A 22,930-nucleotide genomic window follows, 5' to 3' on the forward strand; every position below is an offset into this window, starting at 1 on the left:
CAGCCGCCTGCACCAGCATCAGCCTCCTGTGATCAGTGTAAACAAACACGGTTTAAGTTAGAGTAGTTAAATATAGTCTCACCACTGAACCCACCGACATTTCTATGACTCAGAACTTTTGGTTCCTTTTTTCGAAGTAAATAATCTGTTCAGCATGTCAGTGACTGTACTTCATTACTGACATCTCCCCACTAGAATTAAAACAGAATTTTCCTGTTTCATTGCCATAACACTGAGTGTGAGTATATAATACTATATAATGATGTTAAACAAACGTCTCAGAATTAGTTCTTCATCTAGTATTGAACTTTCTCCGCGGCTGTATCGACGCTCCTCGCTGAACCCGGTCATGTGAGCTCACAGGCTTAGCGCTGCGTCACCGGTGAGGAGAACGTCGATTCAGTTCACCGATCCGATTCGTTTGAACAGTCGGATTTACTGAATCAAATGTTCGATTCTACGACTTATTTTCGTTCAGCGCAGCGACGGTTCCAGAAATATCATAAAGCCTCCAACTCCGACCTGTCCCTACTACTGTCTATATCTTTTTCTATCTATTTGCGCCACTATAAATAAGTGATAAAACTGATAAATGAGTCTCCTGTACACCACAGCTGAACTGCGATGAGAGAAACAAATACATAAAAAAGAGAAACGCATGTCAAATAAAGGAAATGTAAGTCGTACCCTAAATAAACGACATGCATCGACGAGCTAATCAAATTGACACTACTTCTTGTTTGAACTGAAACGATTCCGTTCGCTCGAGCTCGCGAATCGATTCTTATGATTCAGTTAAAAGTCTCGTCTAAAATAGAATCGCTCGGGAATGGACCGTTACTAATTCCGACCCGCTTGTCGTTTACATCGGAGAGGAGACGAGACGGCAAGAGACAGTCGGTACACGACGACGTCCTCACAAGTGTCAACAGCTGATATTTATAAATGAGAGGAATAGCACTTTCTGTCTGAGGTACAAGGACACCGAATGAGAGCGAGCAGCATTTTCAGGCAAGTTGGAGACCCGTCCAGGTGAGCAAACACGCCGAGAGTCGTCTCGATGGACTGTAACTGCTGAATTTATGAACAATCTCACTGACTGTTTATCGTTTACAGCCATAATGGCGAATCATTACACCCACAGTGTGTGATACGCGCTGTCTTTGCGTTGTCCACAGGATATAGAGTGTGTAGCGGGGCCTCAGACAAAGCTTAAGGTGTCGTACTGCTGCTAAGAACTTTCTCCAGATCAAATGGAGTAGTAAGTCTTAATAGTGGTTGGAGGTTTTCTTGCTGGTATGTAGTGTTTACTTCTCCTCTGCTGGAGTCGACTGTGTCTAGGTGGGATTTTCTCAGCGGGTCCTCGGCATACGGTGGCAGTGAGAGGCGCTTTACACGTTAATTCGGATCAACTGGCTTAATGTGGCAACGACAACAAGGACAGGAGAAAGTGTGAGCCGGACTCACCTGATACTCGACGTCATCTGTCCAGTAGACTGTATAGCCAATTGGAGGAGACACTTCTCTGTATATATGGTTCTCTATATAGAACCATGAACACCCAAAGAACAAATTGCATGCCTAAATGGCTCTTTGCATGGTTAAATGATTCAGATTGATAAAGAATGTGTCGTTTTATATAGAATCATTTTAAAAGTGGTTCTATATAGCACAAGAACAGGTTCTTCTACAGTTACAAACTTGACATCGTCACAATAGAGGAGCCCTCTTTGGTGCTATATAGAACCATTTTCACAAAGATTAAACCATAAACAACACATTCTCTATCAACCTGAAGAACCGTTTTACCATACAAAGAGCCATTTAAACATAAACCGGTACTATTTGGGACTAGTTCTAAACAGAACCATTCACTTTTTAAGAACCATCCTTTTTAAGAAAGTAGGACCTCTGACCCCTGCGGTCAGAAACTGACCAGTGATGAATGGGGTTGGTATGCCTGATAGATTGCGCATGACTACAGATAGGTTACAGTCTGTTTACCTGTATAGTGGAGCTACAGTGTACAAACCGGATTCCAAAAAAGGTGGGACACTAAACAAATTGTGAATAAAAACTGAATGCAATGATGTGGAGATGGCAAATGTCAATATTTTATTCGTAATAGAACATAGATGAAAGATCAAAAGTTTAATCTGAGTAAATGTAACATTTTAAAGGAAAAATATGTTGAATCAAAATTTCACAGTGTCAACAAATCCCAAAAAAGTTGGGACAAGTAGCAATAAGTGGCTGGAAAAAGGAAATTGAGCATATAACGAACAGCTGGAAGACCAATTAACACTAATTAGCTCAATTGACAAAATGATTGGGTATAAAAAGAGCTTCTCAGAGTGTCTGTGTCTCTCAGAAGCCAAGATGGTAAGAGGATCACCAATTCCAGCATTGTTGCGCAGAAAGATAGTGCAGCAATACCAGAATGGTGTTACCCAGCGTAAAATAGCAAAGACTTTTAAGTTATCATCATCAACCGTGCATAACATCATCAAAAGATTCAGAGAATCTGGAACAATCGCTGTGCGTAAGGGTCAAGGCCGTAAAACTCTACTGGATGCTTGTGATCTCCGGGCCCTTAAACGTCACTGCACCTCAAACAGGAATGCCACTGTCAAGGAAATAACAGAATGGGCTCAGGAATACTTCCAGAAAGCATTGTCAGTGAACACAATCGACCGTGCCATCTGCCATAGCCAGCTGAAACTCTACAGTGCAAAGAGGAAGCCATTTCTAAACAAGCTCCACAAGCTCAGACGTTTGCACTGGGCCAGGGGTCATTTAAAATGGAGTGTGGCAAAATGGAAGACTGTTCTGTGGTCAGATGAATCACGATTTGAAGCTCTTTATGGAACACTGGGACGCCATGTCATCCGGACCAGAGAGGACAAGGATAACCCAAGTTGTTATCAACGCTCCGTTCAGAATCCTGCATCACTGATGGTATGGGGTTGCATGAGTGCTTGTGGCATGGGCAGCTTGCATGTCTGGAAAGGCACCATTAATGCAGAGAACTATGTTCAGGTTCTAGAATAACATATGCTCCCATCTAGACGTCGTCTCTTTCAGGGAAGATCCTGCATTTTTCAATAAGATAATGCCAGACCACATTCTGCAGCAATCACAACATCATGGCTACGTAGGAGAAGGATCCGGGTACTGAAATGGCCAGGCTGCAGTCCAGATCTTTCACCTACAGAGAACATTTGGCGCATCATAAAGAGGAAGGTGCGACAAAGAAGGCCCAAGACGATTGAACAGTTAGAGGCCTGTATTAGACTTGAATGGGAGAGCATTCCTATTTCTAAACTTGAGAAACTGGTCTCCTCTGTCCACAGGCGTCTGTTGAGTGTTGTAAGAAGAAGGGGGGATGCCACACAGTGGTGAAAATGGCCTTGTCCCAACTCTTTTGGGATTTGTTGACGCCATGAAATTTTGAAACAGCATATTTTTCCCTTAAATTGATACATTCTCTCAGTTTAAACTTTTGATCTGTGATTTGTGTTTTATTCTGAATAAAATATTGACAGTTGCCATCTCCACATCATTGCATTCAGTTTTTATTCACAATTTGTTTAGTGTCCCAACTTTTTTGGAATCCGGTTTGTAGGTGTAAGCTCATAAAGTGGCCAGGGAGTGAACGTACAAGGTAGGAGTTTCTTATAAAGTGGATGCTCTTTAAATATTTACTGGGTTTGTGAGTTATTAGGTCTGAAATGTCACCAGTGACTGTAAATAACAGAAAACATGTCAACAAGATGTCAGACTATTTTTTGTGCACTGTAGGCTGATATTTATACCATGACAAAGAGCACGTAAGAGGCAGGATGTGGTGACTGTACCAAGCCCTGTGTGTGTGTGTGTCTATGTGAGAATGTGCCTGTGAAAAGTCTTGTGGCTGAGCATTCCAGTTATCATGTGTGACAAAGCCTAACCACATACATGTGAGCGTGTACACACACCCGGGTTAACCCTTCACTAATGGAAGTGTGAGTTGTTAAGTATGAAACGATGAAGTCTGTGAAGTTTGAAGCTATTTAAAATGTTAAAGCGTGTCGGCAGTAAATGAGAGATAAAAAGTGCAATGGAATACACAGCATGTGCATGTGCTGTTCTACTGATTTAGTTCATTCTGAAGTTATAGAAAAACCTAAAACCTCTAAACAATTCAAGTATTCAGACTTTAGACGAGATACAAGATTTGTGTTGTAATCCATTTAAACCCAAGGCATTAGGGTATTTTCTTTTGAGAGGTGGATATCTCAAACCATAACCCCTAAATTTCAACACGTGGGTCTCCAGATTGAACTAATTCAGTAGAATGGAACAAATAATTATGCTACAATATTTTATAGGGGTAGCACAAGCTGCTAATTCCCGACTTGGCCGACTCCAATCTTCCACCTTTAATTTATATGTGAATAAGCATAAATGAATGAATGAATGAAAAAGTAAATAGATTTAGTGGCATATGAGAATAATGACGCAAATCTTTTCTGCTATTTTGTACTGTAAGTATGGAGCACTTCCCTATTGTTGGTGGGGAAGAAGAAGAGAGAATGAAATGAGAGAGTTTGGGAGAAAGAGTGTAGAGTACAGACGCTTGGTTGATTAAACTAGGCTTTGCCAGACTGCTGATGTTTGTTATGTAAAGGTTTTAATTCTCCCTCTTTCATTCTCACTCTGGGATTTTCCACTGAGTGGTCAAAGGTCCAGGTTGAGGAACAGTGCAAGACGGACCATACAGGGCACTGAAGAGTAGAGAGGTAAAAAGAAAGACTTAACAGACAGAAACATCCTGCATGCGTAGACTATAATGGACTGTGATTTGGAGACATTACTGAGATTATCCTGGACTCTGGTGAGGTGTAGATTTTACATTGTTTGCATGATGTAGTGTGAGGTCATTCATTCATTCAAAAAAGGTAACATCTTCATTGGTATTTAAAGACATCTTACAGTGTACAATGTGTATCACAATATTTTGTCTTTCTGAGGTTTCTGAACAGGGTGGAATGCACAAAATGCACCAGCAAAACGATAGTGCTATTTTCAAAACCACACATTTTTAAAACATAAACATTTGAGAATGTCAGGTACAAGGGGGTTGTTATTTACAGGCTCTCTATAAGTGGTCTTTTTTATGGTACATGCAGTTTTTTGTTGCCTTACAGTAAAAGTACTGATGATACCCATGATATAGTCAGATGCAAAAGTCATATAACATGTTAATAAGTTAACACATTCTCTACAAAGAACACACTTAATATGGCATTTATTTATTTATTCAGTTTCTGTGTATTTGCTGGGTTTGAGATACACACACACACACACACACACACACATATATATATATAATATATATATATATACATATATACATATATAACATCAACTATAAAATGTGCTAAAACTTCTACACAGGCTGTGTTTTATTTATATTTTTCACAATGTGGTAAATTCAGAAAATATGTAGCATAGAGTTGGGGAACTGAGGGCTGACACAGTTTAATCAGGTAAATCACTAAACTGTGCTGGACTACTGTAGAGGATGTGTAAACATGTATTTTGAGCAGAGGTGCTCAAACTTTTGCATACAGATGTATACACAGAAAATGTGTTATTGTGGCACGATTTATCACCATAATGGTAACATACTATCATATTGTCCACCTCTAGCTTTAAATATAGTTATGCTTTGTAAAGATGCCTTATTCTGTGTCTGATATGAATCGAGATTTGAAATCTGCTTTAGAGCTACTTTCTTTTACTACTGAAATGTATTGACTGTCATTCAGAAACAATAGTCTATTGAATCTCATTGTTATAATGTTACTGGCGAAGTTTTTTTTCTGAGAAATAAAGTTCACAGTGCAGTCAGAGATTAAGTCGATTAGAGCTGTTAATACTGCTCAGCTGGTTTCAGTGTGTTGCTTACAGTAAATGGGATGGCGTTTCCTGTATTTGTTGTTGGTGCCACAAAATAGTTCAGCTGAAGATCTTCTGTTCATCATAAGCATGGAGGAATGCAGATAAATCAAGAATCAAACCGAAGAATTACAAAGAATTTTTTCATAGTAATCTCTGCTCATCTTTACCAAGTGTAGCCCTGGACAAGAATGGGAAATACTTAAGTGATTGTACTTATATTCAAAATGTACTTTTTTCAAGTACAATTGAATACTTATTGTTTTACTCAGCTACATTCCAAGAGAAAAACTAAATTTTTACTCCTTACATCTTCATTTAGACCATCAAAATACTCATTACAAATCTAAAAGACCAGGGCCTGTACTCACCAAGCTTCTCAGAGTAGGAGTGCTGATCTAGGATCAGATTCTCTGTTGGTGCTAATGTGAGCCTCCGAGGCTACCAAGCAAATAAAGCCACTGCAGGGAGAAAAAAGAAAACATTACATTTTAAGTTCTTTATGTTGAAACACCTAATCTTTAGTGTTTTTTCCTTACAAGCAGGTCATTTGAGAGCAGCTTGGATCCATCATGTCATGTTGGGAAATTTCACTAACAAATACCTTGACAAGAAATTTACATTGAGTGGCTGCTGCTAAATATCCCCTGTATTGTAAATTCTCTATTTTTCTTTCTTCCTCTTGATGTTTCCTTGTCTCAGGTGGGCAGTATGAACTATGTGGGTCAGTTGGCAGGGCAGGTGCTGGTGACTGTCAGAGAGCTGTATAAAGGTCTGAATCAGGCCACCCTCTCTGGATGTATTGATGTGGTGGTGGTGCAGCAGCCAGATGGAACCTTCCAGTGCTCACCTTTCCATGTCCGCTTTGGCAAGCTGGGTGTCCTGCGCTCCAGAGAGAAAGTGGTGAGTGGCAGTCAATTTCCAGATATATATCTACTTATGTTAATGCTGCTGCATAAGCATTTGTAAAATGTAGAAACTGGATTTACCTGAATTAGCATTACAGAGATTTATGATACTTATTTGTAGAAGGTTACAAATGCAGTATAATTAATAAAATGATGAAATTTTAGCACAGTACTCCATCATGCCCTAAATTCTGCTTTCCTGTAATACAATAAATACATCTTTTAAGCAATTATCTACCACCATTTGTACACTTCCATTATCATTGTGCATCCTTGCATGAGATCATACTGCATGCATTACGAAAATGACCAAAAATCAGACTTACACAGTTGCCCTCTTAGCCCAAGAAGACTTTCCTAGTGTCTGAAGTTTGCTGCTTTAGCTTTGCACTGGAGCTACACAGTTAACACAGCTAACAAGCACTACCCCAGCAATAACCCACTAAATAGTATTATACAGTGGGTGGTTTCTGACACTGTATGTAAAACTGTTCATCTGGCCATCTTATTTTTCATGTCACCACTGTATTTTAGGATTTTGGCTGAAATTGGGTACAATACAGAAGTGTTGGTCTGCTGTTTTAGTCAAAGAATGTGTGCTTACATATTAAATTATCATTTTATCACCTATTAAAGCCTCTGAGGCATTTCTAGGATAACATGCAGTTTGCAGTGGGCACAGACACGTGAACCTGAAACTACTGCAAAACAGCAATCTTATCAGTATAAATCTCTCAAAAAAGCACAGTGCTTCACAGTACATACAAATGTTGCGTTATAATCACTGCTTGAAGTAGCTAGTTGTTGAAATCTGTGCTAAGCCATGGCATTACTTTATGGCTTTGGCTGTACATGACAGTGTGAACAAATTGAAAAAGTTGAAATGAAATGACTTTATTAGAGTAAGTAATTTGTACAGGTTATAAATAGAATCCTCTGATAAGTGTTTCTCGAATGCTGGTTTCTGTTGACAGTAGACTTTGACACAAAAGCACTCAAGCATCCCAACAAGAAAGATTATGTAGATGGTTATTTATTCCACATTTCTATCCTATTAGAATGACATTAGTGTGCAACATATTGTGTATGTGACAAAATCTTGTATTTCCAGTTTTGCTGTTGTCAGTTTTTTTTTTACTTTTTTGCTTATTTATACCTCCAAGATTATTAATAATAATATTATTTAACAATGTGACACAGATTAAGGCAAGTGTGTGATGATATAGGCGTGCAGTTTACACAATGCAAACTGAGCTGCAGTGCCGAACTATCAAAATAAACTGCAGACAGCAAACATGTGTGGTCATTTGGGATATGGGGAGAATTGTGTAAATGTTATTTTTTTTGCTGAATTATCATGTGTAAACAGAAGTAGACATCTACACAACAAAAAATTAACAAATTAATATGTATTTATTTTCTGTTCCACCTTGCAAAAGCAAAAATCAGAGATCTTTGCACTCATAGTATGTGAGGTTGCTGAATGAGGATATTCGGCACTATCTGTGTCCATAGCAGTATGTTACACTCAGGAAACACTGTTACTGCTAGTGGATGTGCTATTGAATACTATATACTATAGGACAATTTTTTGTACAACATTGTTTCTATTACCTAGACCTAGTTCTGCATGTCCCCTACATCTAGTGATCATGTTTCCCCTGTAGACATTTGCTTGCCTCTGACATCAGAGCCTATTTAGTTTGTTTTGTTAAGGTATATGGTCCATTAGACTTGTCAGACCAGTTTATGCAACCACTGTAAACTCTGTGTGTGTTCATAATTGGTAAACAGTTTTGAAGGTGGTTGGTTAATGAACCTTACAGAGAACCTATAGTATATGACCTAGCAAAGATAAAGTACTTAGGGCACTGAAGGGAATTTTCAGTAGTCATTCCAGGAAATATTAATTTTTTTCTCACACTGCAGATTGACATTGAGGTGAACGGTTCACCAGTTGACCTGCATATGAAGCTGGGTGACAATGGAGAGGCTTTCTTTGTGCAGGAGACCCAGCATGCCAATGTGAGTTGACTCAAAGAAGATGTGAAGTTTTGCCACTAGGGGTCTAAATCGCCTCACGTAAATGTTCTTTTGCTCAATTATTTAATCAATTAGACACTTTAGGAAACTATTCACTGCATCATCAAATCTCAGATTTACCAAATATCATTCAGTTAGTTACATCTCTGAATTATTAAAACTGAACTCATAAATATGAATGGAGGAACTACTTATATAGTAGAACAAAATAGACAAGAACAGTTAGCTTTTTTAGGTAAATACAAATAACCTGAGAATGTATTAGCAAAACTAGATATTAAACACACAGAATGTGGCACACAGTGTAGTTCTCTTATATACTATAAGAGATGTAACTCCCTGTATTCTTTATATGATATTATTAGTGGATACGTGCCCATTTCAAAGGACTGTGAACTAAAATTGTATGGATTATTGAACCCATGTCTCCATAATCATGCTGACGGAGTCTGCGTTGGTGGAAAAATTGAAACCATTGCACAGTCCTGATCAGTTTGTGTAATTTCAGGAAACGATCCCCGCTCATCTGGTCACCTCGCCGATCCCAACTGAAGAGCCAGTGTTCTGGGGCCGTGACTCACGCATGTCTGAACCATGCCAGGAGAGTGGAGTAATGGAAGATGGAGGGAGTGGATTGGTGAAAAAGAAGAAAAGAAAGAGGAGAAAACACAAAATTTCCGAACAGAGGAAAGAAGAGCAAAGCTCAGCCGCAGCCAATCAGTAATTCAGTTACTTACTATTACCTTCAGACAGTGCTTTCAAACACGCGCGGATGCTTAGTGACGATAATGCTCATTCTTAGCTCATTTTCGTGCTAATTTGATGGAAATATATTAATTTTTTTTACTAAGTCATTTATTAATTCATTCATCATGTACAGTGTAGATTTGCAGAAAGCATCCTTTACATTTTGGCCATGCTTTTCTCTTGTCTGCTCAAGCCTGTCAGTATAGAATGTAGATCAGGCAGAAATGCAATTAAGTACACTACAACTTATTTGTGCTTTTATATATATTTACAGGTCATCAACATCATTTTCTGTAGTGAAAGATTCAGTTGAGCCCAGACAGAATCTTCCACACCGTCTCTTAGACAGTTATCCACTCTCTGATGGAGATTGGACCACAGACAGGTGCACACACACATCCATGCACACAACATACTCAACCTTAATCTGCATATTTACATTTCAAGTTACTTAACGTGTGCAACATACTAATGTGTTGTTATAGCTAGATTCCAGTCCAGTATAAACAGAGACACACTTGTGCAGCATAGAAACACATTTTCATAGAGTGTTTTTTCAGCAGGAGTGTGTCAGAGCCCAACTCCCCTAAGAGTGACTCAGAACTGTCAGTGAGGTCAGAAAGCGCCATGCGGAATCGTTCCCATATGCAGTGGACTTGGGGAGAACTGCCAGAGGCCACCAAGGTATGAGCTCACTGAACATAATCATAATTTTTGTAGGAGAATATTATTGACATCATTTTATGTCAAGGCAGGTTGTGCATGTCAAGTCTAAAGCAAAAGTTTGGGGCTACATTTCTCCCAGTAGACCACAAGCTTAACTGATTTTAATTTGTAGATTCAGTTACTCTTATTACTCATCTTTTCCTTTTGATATAATTGTCTGCATCATTAAATAGATGTGAGATCAGTGGGTGTAACTGTGCTTCTTGTTGACTGTGTTTGGCTGAATTTAAAATGTTGTGTTCCAACCAGGACATAAACTTAATATTTTAAAACGTAATACAATTAATGGAATTTGCTTACCTTAATTCAGGAACTGCACTGGCGTCTTGCATACATTTGATTTAGGAAATGCATGTATAAATCTTAAGGCAACAGTTTAGGGTAAAAATAATCCAATTTACACAATGTTCTTCTCACCCTAAATGTAGTTGATCAGCCACAGCGTATGTTGTTATCTGAAGAAGTGCTTCTTTAGTTTTGCACTGGACTTACAAGGCTAATGTAGCTAACAATTAAAATTAGCATTGTGGAAACTGTACTACCAGTACAAGGTTTATTACTGTTATTAATGTAAACTATACAATCATCTAATTTTAACGTTTTGCTATTGCAAAAGTCTTTATTATCCAGCTGTTGTTTTCCACAGCTTTTCCGTACAAAAGCAGAGTTGTCCCTGACAGCTCCTTCTAAGCTTCAGCTCACATCTGATTCTTAGCTCTTCGGCTCTTGCCCTCATGCATATCCTCCGTCTGCCTAGCCCCACCTTCAAAATAATAGTCCTCTTTAGAATAAACCTGTGAATAAATGGTGAAGAACTAAAAACCTAAACTTGAACACACTACAGTATGTAAAAGGTATGTATGTTGCCTAACTAAAAACAGTAGTAGCAGCCATCTTGAAGCCTGAATTGTGATTATATTTGTCCATTTTAATAGATAACACTGTGTCATACAGTGTCAGGAACTATAATTATTTCACTTGTAAGGTTCCAGTATTTGTTAGTAACATCCGCCTCATGGCCTTACGCAAGTAAATTTGGGGTAAAGGGAACAATGTGTAAATTACATTATTTTTATTTCATCTCTTGTTCCTTTGAAAATGTTTTCAGTTCAGCTGCAGAGAGTGGGCAGAGCCTTTGAAGACACACGGCATTACGCCGTCGGAGAGCACTCACTTCCGAGTCATCAACAACATAGGTGCGGTGCCAACAGAACAGAATGAAACAGCTGTTCATCCAGTCATTGTCAAACCTCAACCTCGAAACCCTGTTCAACCAGTTCAACTTCACACTGCCAAACCAGAACTTCAGATGCAGCCACTGCATTGCCACACATCAAAGACTGATCCTAATATAAACCAAGTGGACCCTAAGGTCCAACCTCATCCACGCAGATCAGATGCTCATACAAATAAGCTTGACTCTGATACATTCAAGCTCCAAACTCAAGAAAGCAAATTAGAGTCACAGATTCATGTGCACCAAACAGAAACCCATACAAACAAACTAGAACTCCACATGTCCAAAACAGAACCTCATGCCTTAAAGTTGTCTTCATCAAGCGCCAGTTCTGCTGATTCTGTGGGAAGGAGCAAGCAGCCTGTGAGTGTGCCCCAAGCTGCTGCTCGTCTGCTGGGGGATGTCCGTGAAATCTGCCCAGAGTGCCAGTCCTCCAAACCAGAAGCGTCGTCTAAGAGGAGAGGTAAATGTTTTATTTTTGTCCTTATGAAGAACTTCTTTAAAACCATTAGTAGTCCTAGGACTACAGGTAGTCACAAAGGTGTTGGTAATTGTTGAACTACTAACTGTTCCAGTCTACGATTATTCCTGTATTTTTGTTACAGTGTAATCACATAATTGGGGTACAAATGATATTCATCTGTTGTATTGACAGGATTGAGTCTAGGTTTGCATAACTTTTACAGTTTGTTTTGATTCAAGAAATACCAAAAACAAGGCAAAAATGTAAAGCATGTTTTTTTACGTCCACACAGTGAACTCATGTCACAATTTAATATTTCCTCTTCTACGTACACCCACAAATACAATGGTATTCATTGAAAAATTGACAATCTGCACTTTCAACTGAATTCCACTGATGAATGATTAGACTCGTATTATTTTAAATTACTAACCTTTTAACTAATTATATTCTTTTATCATTATCATAAACTGTCATCTGGAATAATTATATTTAAAAAGCTATTTTATTTGTTCAAAATAACACTAATATAAGAATAAATACAACTAATAAAAGTAGTGATTTATTTGTTAATGTGTTCAGTTAACTTTTCCAAAGCTCTGTTTGAAGAAGCTTTGTTTTTAGCCATTATCCAATAGCTGGTTTGCCTAATCAGTACTCTATTGTGTTAAATCAGGGGTGCTGATGGTTTGAGCCTAGGAATGGACAATATGACGTATATCATTATGATAAATCACATTACAGTATGCTTGTCTGAGCAGTATTTAAAAAAAACACAGACCAATTTCATGTTTCATCTAAAAGAGATAATAATTATTTTTTATTTGGATGTAATGTAGTGCAGTGCAATTTGTGCACTGAACCAATAATATTGTGATGCATATTGTCTATTGAAAAAATGTCTTGAAGTATTGTGATATATTGTGATACAGTGCCCACCTCAACTGGGAGTGGGGGGAGAAATCTGAAGCTAAATCTGTTCTTCAGACTCTCATCTTGATTGTGATTTTTAAAAAACAAATCATTCTTGTTACTTTTTACTGCATAACTGTTTATTTGCTTCTATTGTAGTGTTATATGGTGTTTTTACATTATTGCCAATGTAAATAGTTTTGAACAATTTGCTTAGGTGTCCAAGACCTTTTTTGCACAATAAAACCAAAATAAAACCAAACCATGAAATGTTGTTGATCCCTCAATTAATGTGTATCTCAATACTGCCAGTATCTCAGGGTTTGCCTGCATGTATATACAATGATGTGTTTATGTTTGATGAAGGTGTGAGGAAGAGGAGTCAGCATCAGGGTCCAGAGGATATTTACCTGGATGATCTCACTGCCTTAGAGCCTCATGTTGCTGCTCGCTACTTTCCTAAAAGGTACTTCAGCAAAACATTACCAGCACTACGCTTTAATGATCATCAGTTAATGAAATCATAACACTTTGTCATTACCGTCATATCAGAAGTCATATTAATATACATCAGAGGGCCCATATCATGGGAAATTGAATTGCCCTTCCTTTTTCACACTAAAGAAGTTTGAAGCAATATGTAAACAGTGTGTCAAAACATACCATTTGCTACTCAGTCCATACGTCCCATATATAAATAGGAATATGTGCCCTTGTCCATTAAGAATGTATTTCATTTAACTCATACAAGTAAATTTTTTATGTTGAACAACACTTACTTTATCACAGTAAACAGTCATATGGTAAAGTTTAGGTGCCCTGTGATTTATTACATTTCTAAGCGAAAATAAGTAAACATTCTTTACAAGGAGCACAACTAAATATGGCACTTTACTGCAAATTTTAGTGTACAGTTGTAGTTTTTGCTTGAGTATACTCACTTAATGGGATGGCTGGGCCTGCATTCTTTAGCTTGAACTGCTCCACAAATCTTTAGTCTGGAACTAAAAAAGGCTCAGTAACAAGCTCACCCAAAATGAATTCATTATCTGGCTTTTATTCAGTGATTTGTAAGTGGAATCATTTGCAGAGCTTATGTGCACTCATCAAAATGATTGTCCCTGGGTTGAGTATACAGTCATATCCAAAGTTTTAATACTCACAGACAACACATCCTGTACAGGGAACAAACCTAATTATGGCATTTTTCTGGAAATTTTAGCACATGATATCTACTTATTATCTATAATATATACTCTTTGAGTTTAACATGTAAAATAAAATATAAAATGTGCCATAACTTTTGCACAGGCCACATTTTATTTTTTATTATTTCCTATATGTTCATTCATAATTCATATAAACAGTCAAATAAGTAATTGTGCATTAAAATATGTAGAAGTGTGTTCTCTGAAGAGGTGTGATAACTTATTTTCACTTGGAAAAACTAATATGACTATGCATGTTTATACAAATGGCTTTGTGTGTGTGTGTAGTGAGTCTGTAGGTCAGTGTGAGGAGGGGTGTGCGTGTTCAGGTTCTCAGTCTCCTCAGTCGGTGGGCAGTGCGGCTGCAGACAGCGGTACTGAATGTCTGTCTGATTCTGCTGCGGATCTGCCAGCCGTCTCACTGTCACTTTGTGGTGGCCTGGGAGACAACGCTCACGTTAACAAGGGTACACACACATGCAAACTCCCATAACACACTCACATGAATAAAAAAATATATACTTCACGCAACACTGTGTAGTAGTTACATAGCTAGTTGCAATTAGGAATGTAAATCTCTGGCCTGATTATTAGATTTTTGCTTTTTGATGAAATCAGATTTCACCATTAATCAGTTATCATAAGATAATTTATGCTGATGCATGTTTTACCATTTTACAAAAAAATTCCAGTTACAATTAACATTAATTTTGGAAGTTTACATTTTATGTAACAGTTTGAAAGGTAGAGGAACAACCCAACATGGGATAAAATGTAACATGGATATTTTATGTAGTTAAACATATTCAAGTAGCCTTTTTGTCTTCTTGTAGCCTCAAAGCAATAACATCTGTTACCTGACAGATGTTGCTTGAGTTTCACTCTGATGAGTGAATGTATCAGAAAAGTAACCTTTTCATCATATTTGTTTGACTGAGTTGTGTGTATAAGACACAAAATTCACATCTGTATTATTTTAATCACCATCTGGCTGTAATATAGCATTGATTTGAGGTATGTAAACAACATACAGTGAGAGCTAGCCAGGCTAAAGTAATTCACAAATTTCACTTATCATACTGTTATTTTTTTCTTGTATAAATTGTTTATGTATTGGAAAGGTTGCCTGGTTCAAACAACAAACTGTGTTGAATATGATAATGGTCCCATGGTTTTATGTGACAAAAATGCTACATAAATGCGCACCATTTCTACATGACCATCTTCCAGTCACTCTGTATCCTTTAGAATTAAACAGGCTGTTTTGTGCTTTAAGATACACGGTTTCTTATAACTTTAATGTATGGACTGGTTCCCTTGAGGGTAGAGAATGGTACATTTTAAATACATTTTAAACATTGAACTGCAGACTTATTGTTATTCAGTGCTTAATCAGTTTTTTTTTTTTAAAGCCAAAATAACCCTGCCTTTGGTATCAATCAAATGTGTTCAGAATGTGTTTGTGATGCATAACTCACATGCATGATGGTACACATTAACATTTACAACTCCGAGTAAAGTGGTGTTTTCACATAATGAAAGTTCGGTTACATAGTTGTGAGATTCCGTACTGATCTTGTGCTAGTCCTTTTTTAATGCAATTCCAGGTACAGTTTTGTGGATAATAATGAAATCTTTTGTCATTACAGAGAAGTTTTTGGAACACATTGTCACCTATCAGCAGTTTGCTGACAATCCTGCCATCATTGACAACCCAAACCTGGTTGTGAGAATTGACAACAGGTCAGTGACACCAATAAAATGATTTCTGCATATATTTATGATTCACCAGTGGCTTCCAAAGTGCGCTTAACACTTAAGCTTTTTATGTTTCAGATATTATAACTGGACCCTGGCTGCACCACTGATTCTCAGTATGCAAGCTTTTCAGAAGAATTTGCCCAAGGTATATTGGCTTATAGTGTTCATTAAATTAGATTCAAAGATTAATTTGGGAAAAAAAAATGGAAGTTTAGAACACCACAGGAACCCCGTGCAATCATTGTGTATTGTGTTTATGTGCAATGCAGGCAGCTGAAGATGCTTGGGTAAAAGAAAAAATGCCAAAGAAGACCACCCGCTGGTGGTTCTGGAGGAAGAGTAGTGTACAACAGGTATGTAAACACCTGCATGCACACATACACACACAGGTAAGCAGAGGACTGTGTCTCTACATATAATGCATACTTGTGTCCAATATGTCTTTGGTTCATTTCCTGCAGTCAGAGACTAAAGAGGAGACACGAGATTTACTCAGCAGGGTTCCGTCTCACTACCATGACAGCCCTGTTCCACGGTAAGTGCTGTCTAAATCTAGACGATTCATAATTTAAGCGGCCTTAAAATGATTGTGTGGTTACTGTTTTTCGATTTTTTAGGATTTGAATTGAATTTTATCGCCTATTGATTGATTTGCCATAGATAGTGCCATCCTCTATGAAACTAAAATTGGAACATTGCATTGTTTAGCAGGGGTACTGTTTGGAACTGTACCAAATTAATTCTTGCCCTGAGCATTATTTTATGGCAAATTTTGTAAATAAATTTAACACCTCTCCAAAATTCTACTCAGTGACTAATTTTATGTGAAGTCTACAGTAGCTGTAAACCTATCCTGATGTATAATGCTAGATTTCAAATATGATAATACTTGAGGGTCACTCCACTACATCTCAGACCAAACACATCATGGATTTCCATGAAAAAAATGTAAGGAAAATAACTGCAATAACTGGGTTATACATTTATACTGCATATAAATGCAAGACTGTGATTATATTTCACTTTAAAATTACTGTTCTTAAAGTCACAACAGGCTGCATTTATAGGAGCATATATATTTGTATCTCAAATTGTGCAGAATGTTAGTTGTTAATTCTTTTTCTGTATACCCAAATATGCTGGATTAATAGGTTTAAGTGGTTTTCATCATTCTGGAATTGAAGCTAAATTTGTGTGTTTAGCCCCCTATTAGTGTTAGCATAAATGTAAAAAATAATAATTAAAAGTACATTAAGTAAATTAAATTAAAGAAGTACAAAAACTTACATTGCTTGCAAAAAAGTACAGCAACAAGTGTATTTAGGCTTTATTGTTACAGCTCAGCACAGGTCATGAGTAAGATTTTGTTTTTTACAGACAGGTGGCAGCAGACTCTTCTACTGATGAAGACTGTAAAGAGCTGAATACAGCTGCTCTTACTGAGCGCCTGCAGATGGATGGACATGCTCACACACACTCCTATAGGAAATCATTACGGCTTTCATCAGATCAGATTGTAAGGCACACTGCCCATATAGAGTGGAAAGTGGTTGAGAAAGTGGTTGAGTAAAGTCTGAATTGTGCATGTTTATGTGTAAAAGGCCACTCTGGGATTGAAGGAAGGACCCAATGACGTTGTGTTCAGCATCACCACTCAGTACCAGGGCACCTGCCGCTGTGAGGGAACCATCTATCTGTGGCACTGGAATGACAAGATAGTGATCTCTGACATTGATGGCACCATCACCAAGTATGCTATCATTCCTTCATAGAGGAGATATGAGCAGTTAGTTTTCCAATAGAATTTTGTGGTCCAGTAACTTTACGGTTAGAGCAATGATGTAAACTCTTCAAAATAAAGGTTCCTAAATAGTTCTTGGTTTGGATCTATGTGTGTTAAATCATGTTTTTAATTGGAATAGAATCTTATATGAAGGTTCTTCACACTCACACATCTCATTTACAAAAATGACTATCCATTGAAAGGTTCTTTAGGTAAACAAAAGCAGTTCTTTTGGCATCACTTCAAATAACTTTATTTTTAGGAGTTTATTGTTGAGTCACACCATATCTGATCCAGCAAATTGACCCGTTTTATGTTTATGTTCCAGAGACCCTAATGCTGTATGAGTAAAAATAATCATTTCAACATTTTTGCCCCACAAAGTAGTTTTGCAAAAGTGATGAAATCCATGAACATCAACATTATTACACCAAATAATTAAATATTTTATGGCTGTGCAGTTTATATGGAAAACATTGTCGCTTTCTCTGAAAGACTCCTGTCTTTGACATTAACATCAAAAGTGAAAGAAAAATGGTCTTCTTTAAAATATGCTATGTAACAAGATTTTATTTCAAGTAATTTTAGACCATTTCTATCAGAGTTATGAGTCGGACAGCAATTATGGCTGATATTACAGTAATTATATATTTCTACTGTTTGCCTAAAGGAATGAAAAACTAACAAAAAGAAATATATGTTGTCTGTACTATCTGAACATTAGTGCCTGGTAATAGTAGGATTAGTTTAAAAAAAAACTGTTGTGTCAATTCCTTGAAGCTAATTCTCTTTTTTCTCAGGTCTGATGTTTTAGGACAATTTCTTCCTCAGCTTGGAAAAGACTGGACACATCAGGGCATTGCTAAACTCTACCACACTATACATGAGTAAGACATGACTGCACACATGACTCGCATGACTTAACAACCAGACAATGTCCAGCCCTAATGTCTTGAAAGGCACTAAACATACACCATGCAATATAATCGTAGTGGTCGCTGTGTTTGTGTTGTAGTGTTTATATGTAGCAGAGTGCTGCTGTACCTCTGTTTGTGTTGTGTTTCGCAGGAATGGCTATAAGTTTTTATATTGCTCAGCACGTGCAATTGGCATGGCAGGAATGACTAGAGGATACTTACACTGGGTCAATGATAGAGGAACCATTTTACCACGAGGACCACTAATGCTCTCACCTAGCAGCCTGTTTTCAGCTTTCCACAGGTAGACACGCACACACATGCGCATACACACAGTAGTTTAACCACTTTAAACTTAGGCTTTGGCTTATTATTCGATTATTAGACTTTTTACTTTGGTTACTGTTATTCCATAACTATGTATATTTTCTGTAACTACAATGCAACCAGTATTTATGTTCCAAAGTTCTTAGAGAGAGGAAGTGAAGTGTGGACTAGAGGTGTGCCATTTAACTAACTTTGATATTCAGGTATCCATAAGAGTTAATGAAAGCATATCCAGTTAACTTCAGGCCAGGAAAAGTCAATGCCAAACAAAGGTAAAAATGGATTTCAACTGAGATAAATGTAGAGCCTTTTAAGGTCACGGCACTGGTGTTGCTAAAGTTTAGCATCACACAGAGGAAAACATTTGAAAACATTTTTTATTATTCAAAAATAGTTGAGGGAATTTGGTAGGTCGGATGAGGTAGCATAATGAATAGCGAATGAGCTAAAAATACAGCTAACTGGTGTGGCATGAAAATCAGCCTAGACCAGCACCAGATGATCACTAGCAAAACCACCAAATGTGTTTTGGATGCTGGATGCTGTTGGAGACTTTTTGAAAAGTGTTTTTCCTTTTCAGTAAATGATATGCCAACATGTTAGTTTATCAGAGAAATACAATTAACTGTTTCTGAACCTATTGCTAACATCATCCTAGCCTACATAGCGATAACAGCCTCGCTGCTTCTGTCCTCTCTGTCATGCCCTTAACATGTTTGTGTTTGTGTTAAGGCACTCACATTTTGGGGTAGCACAGTATAACATTCTTACTTGCAAATATGCATAAAATGTTGATGTTTTATAATTTATTGAATTAGTGGTTTGCATATTTTCTCTGTCTTCAGACATTATGTGTTCACAAATACTGGTTGCAGTATTTGAATACTGGCACCATGAATGGCTAACTGAGTAATTGAGAACTTGTGCACATTCCTAGTGTGGGCAACATAATATGGGCCCTTAGAGTTTAAGGGGTTAAATAGAGGTTACAGGAAGAAGGCTAAATACAGGGTAGCTTTGGAAATGATGAAAAAACCTGCTCACTCTGTTTTTACAGGGAGGTGATTGAGAAGAAGCCAGAGAAGTTTAAGATTGAGTGCTTAACGGACATCAAGAATCTCTTCCCTCAAAACTCTCAGCCTTTCTATGCAGCCTTTGGCAACCGCAGCAATGTAAGCTTTTATACGGTGTTCGTTTTAGGTGTCAGGAAATGCATATTTAATATAGAAGGATTGCTCCGCTTACCTCAGCTGTGATCATCCAGAACAAGTTTTACATTCTTGCTTTGCTACTTTATTGCTACAATAGAAATAAGCGAACATTGCAAAAGAACCGTGCTGTAATGACCAGGGCTGTAAATCTCTGACTTCGCAACCATTTGATTCAGTTACAGTTCTTTATTAAATTATTTGGTGATTAACGAAATATAAATAATTCACCACAGTTCAAACCTAATAGTTTGGTATAGTGCCCAAAAATGTGTGCGTACTTTATTGAATAGTATTGTAATAGATTATAATCAGTTCTAACATTCCATGATCTATACTGTCAAATTACCACCTTTAGATTTATATATTATGCCTCAATGTATTTCTACACTCGTGTAAATGACAGTTGAGCCTGGCAGGTCTGTAATCCCCACAGCATATTGAATTTTTAGATTTTAACAGGATTAACCCTTTAGAGCCGCTGTTTCTGCCATTTTATCTGCTTTTCTGTAAATAATGTGATTTCTGAATGCGGTGATTGCAGTTATTTTATGTGTAAGATCTAACAGAGCCACAAAAATCATAGATTTTTTTAGTTTGTATCACAAACTACTATTTGAATAAGAAAATGCATGAACAGGAATATTTCACATATTAATAAAGTTATTCTGATTAAACAGAACAATGACAAGTGCTTTCTCATCTAAATTGCACTCTGAATGTATGCGTGTGCTTGCTCAGAAAGGATCACAGTGCAGCCAACAATGATTGCTTATTTTATAAAGTGATAGAAAACATGGCGACGCATGTAATAGCTAAGATTCTACATGTTGATGCATGTTACAGGGTAATTAGGACATGCATGCACTGTAACTTCTCTGGCAGCAGAGTGAAAGAGCACATCACCAAATCAGTTTGAGAGGGGTCAAAGAAGAGCTCTTTAGGAATGTAGTAGCCTGGTATATGTATGATCTAAAGTGAAGCTATCTTATAACCTTTATTGGTTATAGTGTAACGTATATTGAGTTGAAGTGTAAAGTTGATTTCTAACACAGAACTACTGAATAAGTTCAGCTGTGTCTGTGCTTCCAGGATGTGTTTGCCTATAAGCAAGTACATGTTCCAGCCTGCCGCATATTCACGGTAAACCCTAAAGGAGAGGTCATTCAGGAACTGACCAGGGGCAACAAGACATCGTAAGTTTATGACTCAGTTCACACACTCAGGGATTGGAAAGACTCCTACTGCACCAGGTCTATCCAGAGCCAACACTGAGTAACCGAATAAATGACAAGATAAATAAGAAAGCACTTGTATTTGTATATACAACTTTTCATGAAACTGTATAAACAGCACATTTGCTGTTATTAATTGATCAGTGTGTTACTTTCTGTGTTTTAGGCATTTAAGTCATTAAACCATAGGGTCAGTATGTTGCTTCTACATTTACTTAACTTATGTACTGGTATCATATTAGTTACTGAATTATAAGCTTCAAGCTTAATAACTGAATAATAAGCCTAAGATTTAAGGAGATAATTGTTGTTATTAAATTAATTGGCTTGGTAGCTGATCAGAAAATGCTGTTTCTCTAGAAAGTGGCTAGTGAAACAGCACCCAACGGGGTGATGTTAGGGCCGAACAACTTGGGGAAAAATATAAAATTGTGACTTTTCTGACTAATATTGCGACTGTGATTTAAATTGCAATTATTTTGTATAAATTGAGATTTAGGCCAATGTTTTTGGCCAAGTAGTAATATCCACTTTTCTGACTTTGACTTGACCCCTGAAATTAGTGTGTCAGACTGCCAGTAACTTGTGGTTGTGATGTTTGGTTGCCTCTGATTAGTGTAGCTTATCTACAGGCAAGCTCTGTGTAATTAGCTTAAATGAAATGCTTTAAATGCCTTTCATAAACTAGGCTGTACTTAAAAAAGCACCTTTTTCCAAAAGATGTACATGAAAAAAAGTCAAATATCATTGTCATGGCGTTTACTGTATAGCATGATGCATGATTCCACAGATTTGTGAACTTATTTTCTATGTATCTACTGCAGGTATAGTCGCCTAAACGAGTTGGTGGATCATGTTTTCCCTTGGGTTGACAAAGAGCAAAGTGCTGCCTTTGTTCACCCAGAATTCAGTTCTTTCTGCTACTGGAGGCAGCCCGTAGCTGAGGTCTGCCTGGAAGAGATCCTGTTACTCTGATTGGCTGAGCCACTGAGGAAAGCCTACTGTGATTGGTCAGGCTGGAACTGACCTTAACTGTGATGCTACTATTGTTTGTAATCTTAAAACACAAGAACCAACTGATTATTATTTTCACTTTTAGTAGGGGATTGCATTCTTTTCTCTGTAAATGAATCTACTAAGAATTTAACTACTGTATAGTGGGTCTTGCAGTTGAGCTTAAAAGCCTTAATGCTATTTGTGTGTATTTATGAAAAAATGCTGCTCTGTTTGAAGCTGTGTTTAACACATATGAACACGTCACAGACTGACTGTACATATCCTCTAATGCACTTTAAGAGATTCACTGTGTATACATGCATGCAGTGCTGCTGATTAAATACAAGTTGAAATGAAGAGGTAATAGTTCATTTGTGCAAGTAACATTGCTTATAGTTGCCTATATTTACTTTTATGATGTAAATACAGTCCTAATGATTTTACATATGACTGTCCTGTTGATTGAAAGGCACTCATGTCTGTTAGGGCTGAATTTATCCTGAAGTGTGATTTCAA

At 37.4% G+C, this 22,930-nt stretch overlaps 1 protein-coding gene across 5 annotated transcripts; it reads left to right on the plus strand.

The window, feature by feature from the left end:
- Positions 1 to 801: 801 nt before the first annotated feature.
- On the plus strand, positions 802 to 22,771 carry LOC108436128 (phosphatidate phosphatase LPIN2). Of its 5 annotated transcripts, none has more exons than XM_017712411.1 (21): positions 802 to 1,032; positions 1,179 to 1,261; positions 6,646 to 6,846; positions 8,781 to 8,876; positions 9,403 to 9,614; positions 9,916 to 10,026; positions 10,202 to 10,325; positions 11,476 to 12,067; positions 13,346 to 13,445; positions 14,476 to 14,654; positions 15,837 to 15,930; positions 16,024 to 16,093; positions 16,218 to 16,301; positions 16,410 to 16,483; positions 17,326 to 17,464; positions 17,550 to 17,698; positions 18,532 to 18,618; positions 18,800 to 18,952; positions 20,033 to 20,147; positions 21,276 to 21,379; positions 22,243 to 22,771. In XM_017712411.1, the coding sequence occupies exons 3-21, from the start codon at positions 6,655 to 6,657 to the stop codon at positions 22,391 to 22,393; spliced, it is 2,826 nt and encodes a 941-aa protein (XP_017567900.1). In that variant the 5' UTR covers positions 802 to 1,032; positions 1,179 to 1,261; positions 6,646 to 6,654; the 3' UTR covers positions 22,394 to 22,771. The 5 variants fall into 5 exon arrangements, with proteins under 5 accessions (XP_017567900.1, XP_017567899.1, XP_017567898.1 ...); XM_017712410.1 differs by lacking the exon at positions 1,179 to 1,261 and adding an exon at positions 4,726 to 4,781; XM_017712409.1 differs by lacking the exon at positions 1,179 to 1,261.
- The last annotated feature ends 159 nt before the right edge of the window (positions 22,772 to 22,930 follow it).

This window comes from Pygocentrus nattereri, chromosome 2, assembly GCF_015220715.1.
Source record: "Pygocentrus nattereri isolate fPygNat1 chromosome 2, fPygNat1.pri, whole genome shotgun sequence".
NCBI lineage: Eukaryota > Metazoa > Chordata > Actinopteri > Characiformes > Serrasalmidae > Pygocentrus > Pygocentrus nattereri.

Bases quoted from the DNA above. Each gene is read 5' to 3' on its own strand.
- LOC108436128 (XM_017712411.1), top strand. From the start codon at position 6,655: ATGAACTATGTGGGTCAGTTGGCAGGGCAGGTGCTGGTGACTGTCAGA. The intron at 17,465-17,549 runs GTAAGGCACACT...TATGTGTAAAAG, and splicing joins GGCTTTCATCAGATCAGATT to GCCACTCTGGGATTGAAGGA. The intron at 21,380-22,242 runs GTAAGTTTATGA...TATCTACTGCAG, and splicing joins ACCAGGGGCAACAAGACATC to GTATAGTCGCCTAAACGAGT.